The 18365-nt window shown below is 58.1% G+C and overlaps 2 protein-coding genes across 4 annotated transcripts; one reads left to right on the forward strand and one right to left on the reverse strand.

The window, feature by feature from the left end:
• The first annotated feature begins 478 nt into the window (after positions 1-478).
• On the forward strand, positions 479-7554 carry SYDE1 (synapse defective Rho GTPase homolog 1). 2 transcript variants are annotated; one of them, XM_067032323.1, is made up of 8 exons: positions 479-620; positions 2194-2535; positions 2636-3280; positions 3452-3666; positions 4313-4439; positions 4587-4813; positions 5625-5850; positions 6158-7554. In XM_067032323.1, exons 1-8 carry the CDS (start codon positions 533-535, stop codon positions 6559-6561), a joined length of 2274 nt encoding a protein of 757 aa, XP_066888424.1. In that variant the 5' UTR covers positions 479-532; the 3' UTR covers positions 6562-7554. The 2 variants fall into 2 exon arrangements, with proteins under 2 accessions (XP_066888424.1, XP_058919140.1); XM_059063157.2 differs by having other exon boundaries at positions 4653-4813.
• On the reverse strand, positions 7554-17834 carry ILVBL (ilvB acetolactate synthase like). 2 transcript variants are annotated; one of them, XM_059063170.2, is made up of 16 exons: positions 17275-17834; positions 16600-16744; positions 15143-15344; positions 14889-15016; positions 14665-14803; positions 14465-14576; positions 11909-12008; positions 11677-11774; positions 11431-11567; positions 10379-10513; positions 9204-9318; positions 8945-9114; positions 8798-8868; positions 8644-8715; positions 8362-8467; positions 7554-8232 (listed from the first exon to the last, which is right to left on the reverse strand). In XM_059063170.2, the coding sequence occupies exons 2-16, from the start codon at positions 16732-16734 to the stop codon at positions 8054-8056; spliced, it is 1899 nt and encodes a 632-aa protein (XP_058919153.1). In that variant the 5' UTR covers positions 16735-16744; positions 17275-17834; the 3' UTR covers positions 7554-8053. The 2 variants fall into 2 exon arrangements, with proteins under 2 accessions (XP_058919153.1, XP_066888433.1); XM_067032332.1 differs by lacking the exons at positions 14665-14803; positions 14889-15016 and having other exon boundaries at positions 17275-17522.
• Positions 17835-18365: the final 531 nt, after the last annotated feature.

Raw genomic sequence — 18365 nt, forward strand, 5'->3', positions numbered from 1 at the left:
AGTAGTAACTGGAATTGGGGGGAAAGGGGAGTGGAGAACTGGGTGGAGGAGGGAGGCACCAGAGTGGCATCCTGGAAACTAAGGAAGAGGGGGTGTCATCAAAACGAGTGGTGCCAGTGCTTGCACCAGGCTGGAGCAGTGGATGGGAGGAAAGAGAAGGGATTTGTTCAGGATGCATTTTGGAAGTAAACCCCACAGAACTTTCTGTATGCGATCACCAACGGAGGGTGGATAAGAGGAAAGACTAGGGCCTGCGACTGCGCCAAGATATTCAGAGCTGGAGCCCAGAAAGGTAGCACAGAGCCCCCGTTCCCTCCCGGCCCGGGCGACTGACTACATCTCCCAGCATCGCTCGCTCAGGCTGCGGGAAGGGGAAAAAAAAAAAAAAAAAGTTTGGGCCAAGCATTCCCGGAATGCGCTTCCTGCTGGCGCGGGGCGGGGGGCGGGCGGGGAGGCCCGGGCGGGGTGGGGAGGGCGGGGGGCGGCGCGGCCGGAGCCCGGGGCGCGCACTCCGCCCGGCCCGGGCCCCAGCATGGCCGAGCCGCTACTCAGGAAAACCTTCTCCCGCCTTCGGGGCCGGGAGAAACTTCCCCGGAAAAAGTCGGACGCGAAGGAGCGCGGTGAGAGGGGAAGGTGGGGAAGAAGGGGCGCCGAACCCCACCCGGCTTGGAAGCGGGCCCCGGGGCCCCAAGGAGGGACAGGGGAAGCCCTGCGGAGCCCCCTGCGAGCCGGGGTTGAGGGCCGGGACACGCAAAGGTCCTGAAAGTAACGGGCTGGGGTGGGGGGAGAGGGGGCGCGGACCGTTATGTGCGCCTGGCCAGGGATGCCAGCGCTGCGGCTCCTTGGGAGGCCCGGGAGGGGGCCTCGCCCCTGACAGGAAATGGGGCCGAGGCAGAGCGCCTGGAGAGTGCAGGGGAGGAGGAGCTGGGAGGCCTAGGAACTGGGGCTTATTCAGGCCGGGCAGGGGACACCCTGAGCCCTAGAGACCTGGGATAGGAGATGGGGGCGTACTCCTGCAGAGGGAGAGAGGCAGTGCATCAATCATGGTGGCTACCCCCCACCCCTTCTCACCTATTAACCAGTGACTGCAGCTACACCCAACCTTAGGCAGCCCCAAGAAACTGTCCCCTTTATACAGATGGGGAAACTGAGGCACGGAGCAGCTGGGTCATTTACGCAGTTCCAGTGAAGTGACTTAACAGCTCTGTGGACTATGCTACTAAATGAACCCAGAGAGAGAGTCCTGGGGAGTGGAAATCTGAAGTGACCAGAGGAGGGAGTCCTTAAAGAAATGGGCAGGACCTTAAAGAAATCAGAGCTGCGTGGGGGCAGGAAGTCCCGGAAAGGAAGGAGTTAAAGGAGGGAGGGCAGAAGACTCCATGGATCTGACCTCCCCCCAGCCCTTCCCAAAGATTCCCAAGGTTCCCAGAGCAGAGAGAAGGGACAGGGGTGCCCACGCACAAACACACACAGGAAACAGCCTGGGATGTCAGACAGAGGAGGATGGAGCAGGAGGGGGAGGTCCCAAGGGGGAGGCATTGACCGTGGGGGTCAGTCCTGGGCTGAGAGACAGTGGCAGCGGGTTTGGAAGACAGGCAGGGAGGTGGGGAGTGACATGCTGCAGGTATGGGAGAACCCAGCAGGCACTCACTCACTGTCATGCCTGCTCCCGTCTTCCAAGCAAGCTAGGCAGCGTCCACTGTAGGCTATGTGCTTGACCAAGATGTGAGTGTCTATGAAGTGCTCTCCATGTTGAGCTCCCCAAAGCCTCCCTGAAGGGCGGCATCAAATCCCCACATTTCACAGGAGGACACAGAGGCTCAGAGATGGAAAGTGACTTGCCCAAAGCCACCCAGTGAGAAGCGACAAGGGCAGGGCTCCGTGCAGAGTTAACGAGAGGTGTAGGGAAGTAGAGTGGGGAATGCAGGGCCCAGGCCCAAAGAAACCCCACCGGACCTCTGAGGCTGGAGAGCAGAGGGACAGAGTCCTGCTTGGGTTACCAGGGCCAGGGAGGTTGGGGAGGAGGCCCTAAGCTGGTAACAGATGAGACTGCTGGCCTGCAGCCACCCATTCCAAATGAATGTGCGGAGTGTCAGTGCTGAGTGCATTCTCCGCTGGGGGAAGAGCCCTGGGCCGGGACTGCTCTGGGAGCAGAGTGGGAGGCTGAGTCTCACACCCCTTGCTCTCTGCCAGGCCACCCAGCCCAGCGCCCGGAGCCCAGTCCTCCAGAACCAGAGCCCCAGGCCCCGGAAGGATCCCAGGCTGGAGCAGAGGGGCCCCCCAGCCCCGAGGCATCTCGGAGCCCAGCTCGGGGCGCCTACCTGCAGAGCCTGGAGCCCAGCAGCCGCCGATGGGTGCTGGGCGGGGCCAAGCCACCAGATGAGGCCACCTTGGGTCCTGGGGCAGCTGGCAGTAGGGAGCCTGCTGGTGAGATCTGGTACAACCCCATCCCTGAGGAGGACCCCAGACTCCCGGCACCTGAGCTCCCAGGCCCACAGCCAGGCTCAGCTGAGCCGGAGAGCCTGGCCTCCCCAGGTGAGCACAAGCCTCACACCCCGGGACCCCCAAGATGACTACAAGCCTCACCCCCACCCGAGCCCAGATTTCTGGACCCTGAGGTCTGCTCTCCCCATAGGCGCAGCCCCCGCCAGTCCCCCAACCAAAGCCTCCCGCACCAAGTCCCCAGGCCCGGCCAGGCGGCTCTCAATGAAGATGAAGAAGCTGCCCGAGCTGCGGCGCCGCCTGAGTCTGCGGAGCACCCGGGCGGGCCGAGAGCGTGAGCGAGCCGTCCCCGCGGGGTCCGTCATCAGCCGTTACCACCTGGACAGCAGCGTGGGGACCCCGGGGCGGGCGGCAGTGTCTGAGGGCGCACGGGGCCTGAGGGCCGGTTACCTCAGTGATGGCGACTCTCCTGAGCGCCCAGCGGGGCCCCCGTCGCCCACCGCCTTCCGCCCCTATGAGGTGGGCCCATCGGCCCGGACGCCCCCCACTGCACTATGGGGCCGCCTCAGCCTGCACCTGTACGGGCTGGGGGGGCTGCGACCGGCACCTGGGGCCACTCCGCGAGACCTCTGCTGCCTGCTGCAGGTGGATGGGGTGGCCCGGGCCCGAACGGGGCCGCTGCGTGGGGGGCCAGACTTCCTGCGGCTGGACCACACCTTCCACCTGGAACTCGAGGCCGCGCGGCTGCTGCGGGCCCTGGTGCTGGCGTGGGACCCCGGCGTTCGGCGGCACCGACCCTGCGCCCAGGGTACTGTGCTGCTGCCCACGGTTTTCCGAGGTAGGATGCATGGCTGCAGGGGAGGAGGTGTAGGGCACAGGATTCAGCTCAGGGCTCCCTCCTTCCTCCAGAGTGCCCAGGGTACTAAGCCCAGGATGGGGCATGGGTTGGAGTAGGGCCCAGGAGCCTGTGGGGGCAGACTTGACTCAGGAGGTCCCCTTGTGTCTTCAGGGTGTGAGGCCCAGCAGCTGGCCGTGCGCCTGGAGCCCCAAGGGCTGCTGTATGCCAAGCTGACCCTGTCGGAGCAACAGGAAGTACCAGACACAGCTGAGCCCCGAGTCTTCGGGCTGCCCCTGCCACTGCTGGTGGAGCGAGAGCAGTCCCCGGGGCAGGTGCCCCTCATCATCCAGAAGTGTGTCGGGCAGATCGAGCGCCGAGGGCTACGGGTAAGCCCCTCACCCCACCCTAGCCCCCAGACCTCGGAACATCTCCCCAGAACACCCAGGGTATGGAGGCCAGGCTTCCCCCTACCCAACCTGGGGAACTCCTGGCTCCAATCCCAGCTGAGACAAGGGCAGGGGCACCTGCTCCCTCCAGACCCTAGCACCTAGCCCAGAATTCATGGGTCATCTGTTCATTAGTAACATAGGATCCCAGCCCTTCTGGAGCTCAGAGTCTGATGGGGGAAAAGACATGACTCTAATAAATCACATATGTAAAACTGTGGCTGGGTTAAGAGCAAAGAAACTGGGAGAGCTTAAAGCAGGAGCTGACATGCCGGTTGGGGTAGTCAGGGAAGGCTTTCCAGAGGAGGTGACAAGCAAGCTGAAAATGAGTCAGAGTTTCCTGAGTCATAGGAGGTGGGTGCCAGGACAAGTGATCCAGAGGGTCTACAGGGCCAGGCTGTCCAGGCAGCCAGGTAGGATCCCCGATGACAGGTGTCAGAGGAGCAGGAAGGCAGCCAGGAAGCTACAGCCAGCCGCCAACCTCTCAGCCCATTGCCACCGTGACCTAGGCCTCTGGCCCTCAGCCACAGGGCCCTGATCAGTCTGTGGGCCTGACAAGAGGACATCTCTCTGCTCCTACCCCCAGGTAGTGGGGCTGTACCGTCTGTGTGGCTCAGCAGCCGTGAAGAAAGAGCTTCGAGATGCCTTTGAGCGGGACAGTGCAGCTGTCTGCCTCTCCGAGGACCTGTACCCCGATATCAATGTCATCACTGGTCAGCATGCCCCTTCTCTCTCCTGCCTGCTCCCCATTCAACCCTCACCTCAAGGCAGTCCCTGTGGTCCCTCTGGGACCTCACCCCTTCTGTTGGCCTTGTTTTCACCTTCCTGCACCTATCCTCCTCCTGTTCCTCTGCTCCCAGCCCCAGCTGAATCTCCAGCCTCAGAAACCAGGGGTGCCCTGACCAGAGTGGGCCCTGTATCCACAGGCATCCTCAAGGATTATCTTCGGGAGCTGCCTACCCCACTCATCACCCAGCCCCTCTATCAGGTGGTGTTGGAGGCCATGGCCCGAGAGCCCCCAAGCAGGGCTCCTTCCAGCACTGAGGGCACCCGTGGGCTCCTCAGCTGCCTGCCAGATGTGGAGAGGGTGAGTTGGGCCTGGTGGGAGCAGGCGAGACAGGGAGTGGGCTGACATCAGCAGAATGTTTCACCCATGCCTGGGCCTGTGATGGCCATGAATGTGTGGCATTGTTACAATTCTAGAAAATAGGTGCTATTAGTATCCCCACATTACAGATATGGAAGCCAAAGCCCAGAGCAGTTGAGTGAGTTACTTAAGGTTTCACAGGCAGGATGTATCAAAAATACAGACTCTGGGGGCTTCCCTGGTGGCGCAGTGGTTGGGAGTCCTCCTGCCGATGCAGGGGTCGCGGGTTCATGCCCCGGTCCGGGAGGATCCCGCGTGCCGCGGAGCGGCTGGGCCCGTGAGCCGTGGCTGCTGGGCCTGTGTGTCCGGGGCCTGTACTCCACGGCGGGAGCGGCCGCGACAGTGAGAGGCCCGCGTACCACAAAAAAAAAAAAAAAAAACAGACTGAACACAGGTGTGTCAACCTACCATAAAGGAAGTTCCTGGCTGTGGTATCCTGGACAAGTCCCGACCCTCTCTGTGCCTCAATATCCTCATCTATAAAATGGGATTAATACCAGTCCTGCCTAACACACAGAGGAGTAGGCTCAAGCCCAAGTTCTGCCATTTCGAAGTTAAGTTACCTTTCGCTTCAGTCTCCCCTCCAGCAAAATGGGATCATAATACCTAATGGTTAAGTCTCAGCTGGGTCATCACCCAGCTATGAGACCTTGAACCTCAGTTTCCCCATTGTGAACCGCCTTAGTATCCCTCAGGTGCGACAGGGGACCGGCTTTGCCCACCTCATGCTCTCCCAACCCTCTCCTCTCAGGCTACACTGACGCTTCTCCTGGACCACCTGCGCCTTGTCTCCTCCTTCCACGCCCACAACCGCATGACTCCGCAGAACCTGGCCGTTTGCTTCGGTCCTGTGCTGCTGCCGGCGCGCCAGGCACCCGCCAGGCCCCGCATCCGCAGCTCTGGTCCGGGCCTCTCGAATGCAGTGGACTTCAAGCGCCACATCGAGGTGCTGCACTACCTGCTGCAAGCCTGGCCAGGTGAGCTGGCCCTCGCCTCTGTCCCCGCCCCCGCGCCGCTGATCATAGCCAGGCTGCCGCGACGATGCTTTCTCCTGTGGCCAATTAGAGTCTCGGGCTTCAGGCAAGCCGCGCCCCCTAATCCTAGTAAGCTTGTACCTGGTTGCCTCAGCAACCAGTTCTAGCTCAGCCAGTGAAATCCTGATCCGGTAGAAGGCCTTGCCTTTCGACCAGCCAATCAGGGGCCTGGATACCTAAGCAGCCAATCAGAGGTCTAGTTGCCACCGCTGGGCGTGACATCATCCAAGCCCTCCCTCTCCCTCCGCAGATCCGCGTAGGCCCCCAGAGGCTCCGGAGCTCGTCCCGTACCTGCGGCCTAAACGACAGCCGCCGCTGCACTTGCCGCTAGCGAGCCCCGAAGTGGTGACTCGGCCCCGCGGCCGGGGCGGCCCCGAGAGCCCCCCGAGCAACCGCTACGCCGGTGACTGGAGCGTTTGCGGGCGGGACTTCCTGCCTTGTGGGCGGGACTTCCTGTCCGGGCCAGACTACGACCACGTGACGGGCAGCGACAGCGAAGACGAGGACGAGGAGGCTGGCGAGCCGACGGTCGCCACCGACTTCGAAGACGACTTCGAGGCTCCCTTCAACCCGCACCTGAACCTCAAAGACTTTGATGCTCTCATCATGGACCTGGAGAGAGAGCTCTCCAAGCAGATCAACGTGTGTCTGTGAGCCGGGCGGGGCCGGACCCCGATTACTAAGGCCGGGCTCCTGGTTGCTAAGGCGGTGCCCTAACGACCTAGGGGGACCAGACCTGTAGCTCAGGCCTAGCTCCTGGTTCCTGGGGAGTTGCCTAGTGACCAGCCAACCCATTGCTGAGAATCATTCCTCGTTTCCACTGCTCAACGTTTGGGCACTGGTTGCGAAGGCCGGGGATTGGGAATTTTCGGGACCAGCTATTGTGGCCATCTTTTCTGAGTACCAAGGGCTTCTCCCCGGCTGCCAAAAGGCAGTTCTGCTTGCAGGGCTGGTTGGCCTTTCTTGCTTCCCCTTAGCCAGGGAAACGCCAGTTACTGTGAGCATCACCCTGGGATGGTGAGACACGCACCCAGTCAGTCCTCTTGCTGCTGCCAACCAAATAAGTATTAGCTTTGAGCACTGCACTCTGCTTCTCCCTCGGCGGGCCCAAGGACTATCATGAGGTACTGTTTGAGGCAGGGTGGGAGAAAGACCCTATCCTGGGCTCTGGCTGGATAGGGGCAGCCTGAGGCTTATAGGAAAACAGTTGGTTTCCCCACCCTCTTTTCCAAGGAAAACCCCATGAATGCCTCAAACCAGCAAAAGTGGATAGCAGAGTATGGCCCTTCCCCTCCCCAATTCTCCCTCCCCATTCCTGAAGGAATTGAGCACTTATAAGACCTCCCTTTCGGAGGGGCCCCACCTGAAGTGTCAGGCTGGGGGCACTTTGGTACGGAACATATTTATTGCCTCCGTGCGTGTGTGTCTGTGTGTGAGGACTAGTGTGCATGGACATGTCTAGAGCAGGTATGTGGGGCTCTTTCAGGGACCACAGAGCGGGGAAAGAGTTTGCAGTGCCCAGGCACCCTGAAATCCCCAGTGCCTCAGTGAGCCCCAGAGTTCTAGTGGGAGAGTAGGGTCCCCTCCTGTCTCCTCCCTCTTTCCCTCACTTCCATCTTTGTGGACAATAAATCAGTATGCACAGGTTCTGGGATGAGTACTTGGGCCCACATGGACCAGAGGTGGTTTATTCAATGTGTAAGAGAGAAGGGGAGAAAGGACACAGTTGAACCCACAAAGAAAAAGGCCCGGGCTTCCCTGGTGGCGCAGTGGTTGAGAGTCCGCCTGCCGATGCAGGGGACGTGGGTTCGTGCCCCGGTCCGGGAAGATCCCACATGCCGCAGAGCGGCTGGGCCCGTGAGCCATGGCCGCTGAGCCTGTGCTCCGCAACGGGAGAGGCCACAACAGTGAGAGGCCCACGTACCACAAAAAAAAAAAAAAAAAAAGAAAAGAAAAAAGAGAAAAAGACCCATGGGCTCTCCAGTGCTGCCAAGGAGCCTCTCTGAGCTCTGACCCCTCCAGGTCAGCTCTGACCCCTTAGGGTCATTGGGCCTCATGGGATAGGCCCAGGGCAAGCAAGGATGAGAAACCAGCCTGGCACAGTCCAGGGGTGGGAAGAGAGCCAAGGGCGCTGACCCATGAGGCCCTACACGGCAATGGAGCCATCTCGGAAGTCCGTCCTCCCAATGAGGATGTTGACCACAACTGGGTGGCCATCTTGGCACTGCTGCTGGGCATCACGTAGCACCTTGACCACCTGATCCTCACTCTCTCGTGAAAGTAGCAAGCCCTGGGCCCCCAGTCCCATGGCCGCCTTGTGATAACCTAAAAAGGAAGATCAAGTCAGAATGATGGCAGAACCCAGCCTACCATGCAGCTAGCCCGGGAGAGGAACATACATTCAGCTGGGCCTGAAACAGCTTTCCCCCTTCCCACCCATTCCAGGCCCCTCACCAGTGTAAGCCAAGCCACAGGCCACATTGCTGCCCAGACAGGGCACCTGCTCCCGGGAAATCTGGGTCCAGCCAGCATCATTCCCTATCAAAGCCATCACTGGGATCTGCAGGGAGAGGATGAGGCCAGGCCACAGCCTTCAGTCCCAGGGCCGGGCCAGCCACAGGTCAAAGACAGGGACAGGACCCCTGCCAGCCAAGCAGCTCCCTCCCCAGCCCACCCCACCCCTGATGACATCTCCCAGAACCCCAGGCTATGAGCTTCCCTTGGTCACCCAGTCACCTTGTGTCTGACGAAGGTGTCAAATTCGATGAGGCTGTAGCCAAAGGCTCCATCCCCAAACAGGCACCAGACCTGAGGGGGTACGAAGGATGGCTGGGGTGGCTCACGGCCCAGAAAGCAGCAAGCCTCCTGCCCCCAGCACGCTCTGACTCACCTCAGCATCCGGCTGACACAGTTTGGCGCCAAGTGCAAATCCTGCACCGACCCCCAGAGTACCGAAGGCCCCTAGAAGAACCAAGAGCGGGTGGGTGTGAAGGGGCCCCGAGGGTACAAGCTGCCCCAGGTGCAGGCCCGCCCTTACCAGGATCGAGCCAGCGCAGGGGGCCGCGGGGCTGCACCAGGTGGGCGGCTGTACCCACGAAGTCCCCACCATCGACCACCAGAATGGAGTTGTCGGGCAGAGTTTCCTCCACCAGCTGCAGTACCCGCACCGGGTTAAGGTGCTCGGCTACAGGCATCGATGCCTTCTCCCTGTGATGGAGCAATGCAGGTCAGCAGAACCAGCGGCATGGCCCCCGGGGAACCTGCAACCCCCCAGGTCCACTCTACCCAGGCCCCACCGAAAGGTCTGCTCCTTCTGTCGGTCAGCCTGCCGAAGCTCCTCTGCCCAGTCTGAGGCCCATGTCTGGCCCTGAAGGCCCTGTGCCAGCTTCACCATGAAGGAGCCCACGTCTCCTGGGGAAGGAAGAGGGTACAGCTGCAGGGAGATGGCCTCTTCCTGCCCTTCAAGCACCAGAGGCCCAAAGACAGCAGGAAGCAAACAGGCATCTGCGCAGGAGGCAAAGAAGCAGGCCGGCGGAGGGCGGGGGGGGGTTGTCCTAGCACAAAATGGGTGAAACACACCCCAGAGCCTGCCGGAACTAAGTTAGGGCAACAGGGGTGTGAGGGAGAGCAAGGCCAAAGAAACTAGGTTTAGGGAGCACAAAGTGGGTTAGAAACTCATCAGCCTCTGTCCTGCCTCCCTGTCACGCCCCAAGTCAGGCAGTCCTGTCAATTCTGCCCTGAAACACGTCACTAAAAACACCTCCATCCTCCAAGCACACCTCTACAACCCAGGCCTGCAGAGTGCTTGTACAGTGAACAAATAAACAAGCCAGTGATGATGTACTTTTCACCCTCTCCATTTTAGAAATGATCACACAGAGGCTCAGAGAAGTTGAGTTTCTCGTCCCTCTCCATCCCCACTCCCAGCCTCATCGTTTCTGTCCTGGCCCTAATAGCCCCCTTGCCTCCACCCGGTCCCCTCCAACTCGCTGCCCACCAGCTGCTACAGTGGATCTTCCCAAACATGAATGCAGATGGTGCCACTTCTCTGCTTGACACAAGTTCCCTCTCGCCTGCACCGCAGGGTAGAGTCAACGTCCTTGGAACGATGGGCAAAGCAGGGTCTGGAAAGGCCGTGGAAGAAGACTGAACGGGGTGGAGGAGCCACTACAGGACAAGAGAGACCTCGGGGCAGGTCCTAAGGGCAGCAGGCGACATGGGAGAGTACAGACAGGGGATGTGATCACACACACATTCCCAGGCCTTCCCTCTGGTGCACGCCCTACCATTAGTTCATCCAGAAGCACCCCATCAGTCTAAGGACCAAATATGCATCTCTGGCCGACTTGGGGCCCCCTGGGGCACGGTCCAGGCCTTGGTCACCAGCACCCAGCTCAAGCCAGCTGCAGCAGGGGCCAGGAGGAGAGGGACCGGAAAGAACACATATGTGTGGGGGCTGCTAGGGGCTCACCCTGCACAGCCTCCTGGGGCTTCCAGAACATGTCTGAGTTCATCAACATCTCTTTCCGGTTACGGTTGACAATGATGATCTTGCTGCTGCGGCTGAGGACACGGCCATAGGACAGACGGAAGTCACACACCGTTCCTGGGGTAGGCGACAGAGTCTCAGTGGACAAAGGTTCAGCATCCTGGGGAGTACCCACTACCTTACTTAATCCACCACGGCAGACTGAATGCATAAAGGTCTTCACCTCTCCCTGTACCAGTGTCACCTGCAATGAGACTTTGCAGCTCCCCACCCCATGAACCTGGGCTGGCCTCAGGACATGCTTTGGCCCATAGAACGTGAGAGAAGTGAACCTTGCTCCCCAAGCCCTGCATGTTTCTCAACATCCACCAAGTGAACAAGCCCAGGCTAGCCTGCTGGATGATGAGAAACATGGAGGAGGAGGTAGGGGAGACTGAAAGAACTCAGTTACCCCAGCTGAGGCCAAGATAGCCCAGCCTACAGCCAACCAACCCCCAAGTTACACGCCAGCCCAGCCTGGATCAGCACAGCTGCCTTCCCGCCTCTCTGAGTGCAGACACAGGAATGAGCCCTACCAAAATGACAAAACTACCACCTAACCCCAGGTGGGTCTTGAGAAATGATAAGGACATTTTAAGCCACTGAGTTTACGGTGATTATTATACAACAATAGCTAACTGATACAACTATTATGTCTCTGGCAGGATTCAAGCACTTTATGTAACAATATATATGCTGTAGGTGTACGTACTGTGTAAATGCTGTATAATGCATACAAATGCAAATGCTGTACACAAAGTACCACAGGTGCCCGCTATCTCTGTGTAAAGCTGGGTCACAGGACACAACTGCAACCTGACGAGAGTTTACCTGAATTTCAGGTCCAGGGGAAGGGGGGTGGTGAGAGGTAGGAGGGTGGGTGATTATGAGAGTAGGGTGCCAGCCAGTACCTGACTAGGAGGGGCAGGGTTACACAATTAGGGAGGTGCCTAGTGGGAGGGAAAGGAAAGGGAGGGTGGGAGGATGAGGCCCACCTGCCAGGACGACAACATCTGCCTTCTTCAGGGCGGCGCTGCGGTTCTGCCGGATATGAAGGCGGTGGCTCCGGCCCAGCAGTCCCCGCGCCATCCCGCCCAGGAAGCAGGGGACACCCAGGGTCTCCACAGCAACCCTAGGGGTCCAGGCAGAACAGAGGTGAGTGTGGCCAAGGGCCTGCCCCTCCTCACAGGGCCCCAGGGGACCAGGGATGTGACAGTAAGGGCAAGCCTGAGGCTTCTCACCGAAGTTTGTCTGAGGGTGTCGGAGGCAACAGGGCCTGGCTCCCAAGCAGCACAAGGGGCCTTTTGGCCCGGCTCAGGATCTCAACACAGCGCTGAACCTGGGGCAAGAGGTGGGGCTCAAATAGCCAACCCTGAGTCACCGTCAGCCCCCAAGATCACAGCCCCAGTACTGGTTCAGAGAGAAGCCACACAGCAGGTGGGGGTCCCTGGCCAGGGCACAGAGGCAACTCACCTGCTGAGGGGAAGCCTGAGGGATGTCCAGAGGCAGAGGTCCCTCAGGCTGAGGCTCCCAGGCTCCTGCAAAGAGGTTGGCCAGGTAATTCTCTAAGTACCTGTGAAGGGGGGAGGAAGAGTCAGTTACCAGGAGTCATACCAGGGTTCCAGAAGCTGAAGAAGGGCCGCGAAAGGGACCAGGAAGGCAGTAGGAAAGGAAGAGAGGTACAAAAGCAACAGCCCAGGGACAGACAGACCCCAGTGGCTGAGTGTCCAGTGGTCTGTTTCCCCTCAGAGGTTTCTGGTGACCACCCCAACCTGACACAGACCCTCAAAAACAAGTGCCACGGGCGTGGGGTGCCAGAATCAGGGGCCATGGCTGCGGGGTCAGACAGAGGTGGGCTTGAGTTCTGGCTCTGCTGCTTCCTGTGTGACTGTGGGTGAGCAACTCAACTTTTCTGAGCTTCCTCCTCTGTAAAATGTAAAAGGGAACATCTCTCCCAAGGTTCAGTGATCTATCCACTCAGGATATAAAGCACATTGCAAAACACTCAATTAATTGGAGTTATTAACAATCGTCCGTACCCTTGCCTTTCTCTGGCTTCTGATGTCTCCTTACTCACTGGGTCACAGGGCCCTGACTTTCCATGAGGCCCTGTGCAGGGCCCTGGAGACACAAACATAAATCCTGCTCAGCCCTGCCCTCAAGGACACCCAATCCAGCCAAAAATACACATGTGGGCATCAGCCGGCTAGAATTAGTCAGAGCCTGAAGCTTCTGTTTCTCTTTCGAGGAGGAGTAAAGATCACAGAATATGAGAAGAAACCAAGGATGGAACCATGGGGAACCCTAACATGGAAAGAAAAGGCAAGGCACAAGCCAGCCTTGCAGGGGGCTAGTTCCCTAATCATGTTGGAGGAAGGTTGGGAGACACCTTGCCTTACGCTTGGTATGACATTGGACTCAGCCCTATTCTTATTTAAGATAATAATGGTTAATTCCTTTATACTTCAGCATATGCTTTGCACTATCAAAATAATCTCATTTTATTCATCACAGAATCTTAGTCTAGAGAGAAAAGGCAACGGTTCATCTTACAGATGAGGAAGCTGACGTCATATATTTAATCACAATATATGTAAGTCAAATCATTATGCTGTAACCCTTAAACTTACACAGTGCTGTATGTCAATTATATCTCAATAAAACTGGAAGGGAAAAAAAGGTTTAATCGTTTGTTCAAGGTTAACACAGCTAGTTAGTAGCAGTCCTGGGATTCGAACCCATCTCTCTGACTTTCACTTCACTCATTATAGATGGAACATAGCTCTGTGGATAAAGCATTGAAGGTTCTTCCGGGCTGAATCCTAGTGCGCCATTAACAAACTGGACAACTTCACGCAAGTCATTCAACTGCCTTGGGTCTCAGTTACCTAATCTATGAAATGGGCACAATAATACCTCTGAGTCTTAACTCAAAGGGTTGTTATAAAAGACATGTGAGTAAACCTGCTACTCCTTGAGCTGGCCCTAGAGGTGCTTCTCACACGCCCATGTGCAGGGACCTGTCTGTCCTGTTCACGCCCATCCAGGTACCTAGCACATAGCAGCACTCGCTAAATATTTTGAGGGGGAGTGGAAGGCAGAGGGGCAAGGACAGGCAAATGGAAGGGACAGAGAGCAAAGAGAAGGAGGAGGAAGAGGAGGAGGAAAATTGATTCTCCTTTCTGCACCGTTTCAGCCAGGCCTACCTCAGTGGTGACCCAAAATGGATCCTTTTCATGTACCTCTGCTAGGGCTATGCCCCTACTTAGAACCCTTTTTATTCCGTCAACAGAAAGAAACTCCCCCTTGAAACTTGTAGCTCTTCCAGGAAAACCTTCAAGCTTGTCCCAGGCCAGCCCCACTGCTCTGCTCTCTCCAACATCCTGGCCACTCACCACTCCAAAGTCCCATAGTGGCCCCAGAATGAGCTGTGCCCATGTCATGGGCCCATAGGGACCCACTGTTCCCTTATCCTGGCCTGCTGGGGGCCCAGGCACTCATATGATCCATCTAGATGTATCCCACAGCTACCACCCAGATTCCAGACCACCATCACCTTTCATCCCAGTGACTCCACACCTCCTCCCTGGCTTCCCAGCTTCCACCTGACCCCAAAGTCCACACTCCAGCAATAGCCAGAGGGAACCTAATAAAAACCCAAACCAGGGTATCCCGTGCCAATGCGTAAGGCCCTGCAGTGCTTCTCAATGGATCTCAAATTAAAAACAAAGCCCCAGGTCTGCCAAGTGGCTCCTGCTGGCTGCTCTGAGCTCAGTCTCTGCCCCTCTCCCCTTTGCTCACCTGCTGCCACCACATGGGCCACTTTGCTTTCCCAACCCACCAACTTCATTCCTGCCTCAGGACATGTGCATATTCTATTTCCTCTACCTGGAATGCTCTTCCCACAGCTGGCTCTTCTCAACTGATGTGCAAATCAATGAATGAGTCAAAGGAGAGATGGGTGCTAGCAGGAGGTTACAGGAGAAGCCAGCGGGTAGGCGAGGGTATGGTAGGAGTTGGGCTACTTACCAGGAGACCCCTTTACCCACGAGGCCCTTGGGCGGCTTAGCTGACATCATCTCCTTCTGAACCATGAAGTAGGGGTACAGCACGTCAATAGGCAGTTCCACAAACACCGGGCCTGCATGGACAGGGAGAACGCTGAGTCTGCTGTGTCTCCCAGCCCCCAGGCCCTAGGGCCTGACCACTGCCCAGCCCCCGCCCTGCACCTGGGGTGCCCGACTGAGCAGCAGCCATCGCAGCCCTCAGGGTGGGGATGATTTCCCGCACCCTCTGCACAGAAGCACAAAACTTGCAGAGTGGCCGGAACAGGGACATCTGATCAATAGCCTGGAGTGCGCCCCGGTTCTGGTGGAAACAGGAGTCCAGGGAGTCAACATATGAGAACTTCCAGGCTCCCTGGGGCCCCTGCCACCCCTCAAAAAGAGGGTACCTGCATCAGGGTGCTGGCAGCCCCACCCAGAAGCAGGACTGGGGACTGGGCTATCTGGGCATTCTTCACCGCAGTCACTGTGTTGGTGAGGCCAGGGCCCGCTGTCACTGCCGCCACGCCCACTGTCCCTGAAACACAAACCCTGTCACAGCTGTGTCCACCCTCCTGGCCAAACACCCCCCCCATCAAAAAACCCTGCCCCTCAAAGACATCCCAGTCTCACCAGCCCCTAGCCCTCTCCACTCTGTCCTCACCGGTCAGGCGGGCCACAGCATCAGCAGCAAATACGGCTGTGACTTCATGGCGGGTGTCCACCACGCGGATGCCCAGCTTTTCACAGGCCACCAGCAGTGGGGAAATATGCCCGCCGACCAGCGTGAAAAGGAACCGCACACCATGCGCCTTCAGCACAGCTGCCACATTCTCCCCACCATGCCGGATGCTTGCCTTGTCCACCTGGGCCCGAAAAGGGGGAGAAGCGAGATTGTCAAGGACCGGGGCACGGGCACCAGGGCAGGTGGGAAGAGGGACAATCCCCGTCCCCCAGGGTTGGACGGCAGGGGAAGCTTGGTGTTGCTTAGGCACACAGTACACTATACACCTGGCTCGGAGTAGGTCATATCATCTTATCAGATCTTCCTGACGTTATATCCTTTTACAACTACAGACATCCAGACTCCTGAGCAAGATTCAAAGTCCCATAGAACCAGTGCTCTTAAAGCACCCCACTCTGTAACACTGCCCGCCTCAGGGATGGTGGAGCAAGCAGGAAGAGAGGTTAGGGAAGGTGGACCCACAGAACCCAAGGGAGTTTGGCCAGGGGCCATCTGCTGGGACTCCAGAACGGCCTGCTCTCCAGTATCAGGGCCTTGTAACGTGACTGTTGACTCCAGCCTACCAGACTCCCTCCTACTCACTGGGCCCAGTTAACAGGCTGCCAGCCTCCACGTGCCTGACATGGGAGCAGCCTGCTGGCACAGACAGTGCTTCTGCACAGCAACGCACACCAGAGGTCTTTGTCTTAAATCTCCACAAATCCTAAAGTTGCTGCTGGTTAGGAGAGGAAGGATTGGAGAGGGGTCAAGGGTGTTCCAGGTTAGGAGAGGAAAGACTAGGCAGAGGGTCTGGGGAAAGGGTAAATTTCTGTGAGAGGAAGCAAGTAGTTCAGAGCAAGGTCTGTGGGGTCAGCTCTTCCCCAAACGGGTCTCCTAACACAAGCTATCACACAACGTCTCTGAGCCTCGGTTTCCTCTTGTGGAAAATGAAGACAGAAACAAGAGTATCTATTCCGGAATGTACTGGGTACTTGGGAAAATCCCTCTAAAGCGTTGAGCTCAGCAGACAGCAACTGTCACAAAAGTGTCACAGCCGGCCACGTCCTCTGGTGCCTGCTCTCAGCACTCTGACCCCATCGTGTTAGGGAGCACTGCTCCGTGAAAAGGGCTCGAGGCTCCTGAGGAAGGAGGTGGGCGGGGGTGTTGACTGCCCAGGCAAGTGTAGCCTCCCTGTGACCTCTTCCTAGAGGCAAAGTCCAGGGCCCTGTAAGCAGCTCGGCAACAGCGACAGGATCCTGGAAAGAATCTCCCGACCAGTCCCTCTGGATTAATCGGACCTCACTCTCCCCGCCTATAAAATGGGTTAGCTGGAAAGAACGCTGTAAGTCCATTCCTTTGGCTGCCCCCGGCCCGTCGCCCTTGTATTTCCCCTGAACCTTGTGCATCAACTGATAGAAGAGCCCCAGGCGGTGAGCTGCGCCCAGCAAGGCGGCCACTAGAGTCGCGAAACCCAGGAGCAGGAAAGAAGGGAAGAAGTCCTCAGCAGGGGCGGCAGCCACGGGCGTCTCCATGAGATGGCACCTAAGAGAGAAAGGGCGTGGGCGCGACAATTAAATTATCCAGAAGAAGGCACGCCCCCTCTCCCAGCCCAGATCCCGGGCCACGCCCCTTGGCACGAGTTTCTGTGCGGCCACTCCCCTTACACCCCCAGGCTCCGGGCCAGGCCAAACCTCTCAGGGGCCTGGCCACGCCTCTTACAACGCCAGCCCACTCCCCCCTTACGTCACCAAAACCACCTAAACGAGGTCACCGCAGGTCAATGCGGCGACAAAGCCTCAAGATAGCTATTTTCCTACCTACCTGCTTCTCAAAGGATCGGCGGGAAGCCCCGCCTCTCTTTGACACCAAGGACCCGAATCTCAGCCCTAGTGGTGAGCCCACCCCACGTCAACGCCCCCAAGTTAGCGTGCAAGACCCTCTCCACAAGCCAGACCACTCCCCCCTAGCGAGCGCCCGGGCCCGAGCCTGTGCCCCGACCTCAGGCCTCGAGTCGAGGTCAGGTTGCATCGGGATGCTTCTCCAACCCCCGGGGCATTTTAACCTTCACCTACAGGAAATGGCGCTGACTCCAGAGGAATTCCGCTCCCTTCGTGTCACATAAACAGGCGCGCGGCTTGAACAGGCTGGGCCGGACAGCTGTGGCCTTGCCCTCTTTGCCCACTTGGATCCTGGGCGCCCTGTAGTCCGGCCCGACGCGCGTGCGCTCAGCTCCAGGGCACCTCCTATAAGAGTCCTGTCTCTACTGTCAGGCTCCGCCCTCCCTCGCTTCCCATTGGCTCGTACTGCAGGCCTCACGCTTTTTTTTTTTTTTTTTTTTTTTTTTTTTACAAGAGGCCACGCCCCTCTGCGGCTTCCAGTAGCCGGGAGTTTGGCGCGATCCACCTTCCTCGGCCTCCGGAACCTGACCCGCAGGTTCCGGGCCTTCCGAGCCCAGCCCGCTTTCCACACCAGGCGTGCTGTACGCCCCTTCACGTTGGCTGAGCATGGACGATTTCGGACCCCCTGCCCGGTGTCCACCATCCGGGACTTTCACCCCAAACAAACCTTTCCCCTCGCTCTAGCTCCAGGCCCTGCCTCCCATCCCACCGCAATTCTGCGAAGGCAGAGGCCCGCCCCCTCTCCCCTATCCCCGCCTCTGCTGTTGCCCCTACCCTTGTAGGCCCTGCCAACTTCGCCGGACGCTTGGAGTTTTTCTGCTTCCGGTGCAGGGGAATGGGCCCTCTGAGTGGTCTCCGGTTCCAACGAGCGCTTCACCACGTTGCAGCCGTGTGGCATCTGGAAAATGATCTCCCCATCAGTACAGGGGGAGTAATTCTGGTCCCGAGCGTAGCCCTACTTCCCTCCAAGACTGACTTCCATCCCTTGTCAACTTCTGGGATTTCCCTCCAAGTATTCCACCCCATCGTTAATTTTATTTTATATTGAATCATTCCTAGGTTTTCATTTCACCCATTAAAAAAGAAAACCCTCCGATGGCCCCACATTCTCCACTTGTGACTGTCCATTTGCTCCTCTTTTTAGCAAAATCCATCTATACTTACTGTTTTAGCAAAATCCATCTATACTTACTGTCTCCATGAGCTCTTCTCCTATTCTTCTTGAACCCACTCCAAACAGCCTCTTACCTGCCTCTCTATAAGAG

This window comes from Kogia breviceps, chromosome 4 (assembly GCF_026419965.1).
Source record: "Kogia breviceps isolate mKogBre1 chromosome 4, mKogBre1 haplotype 1, whole genome shotgun sequence".
Lineage (NCBI taxonomy): Eukaryota > Metazoa > Chordata > Mammalia > Artiodactyla > Physeteridae > Kogia > Kogia breviceps.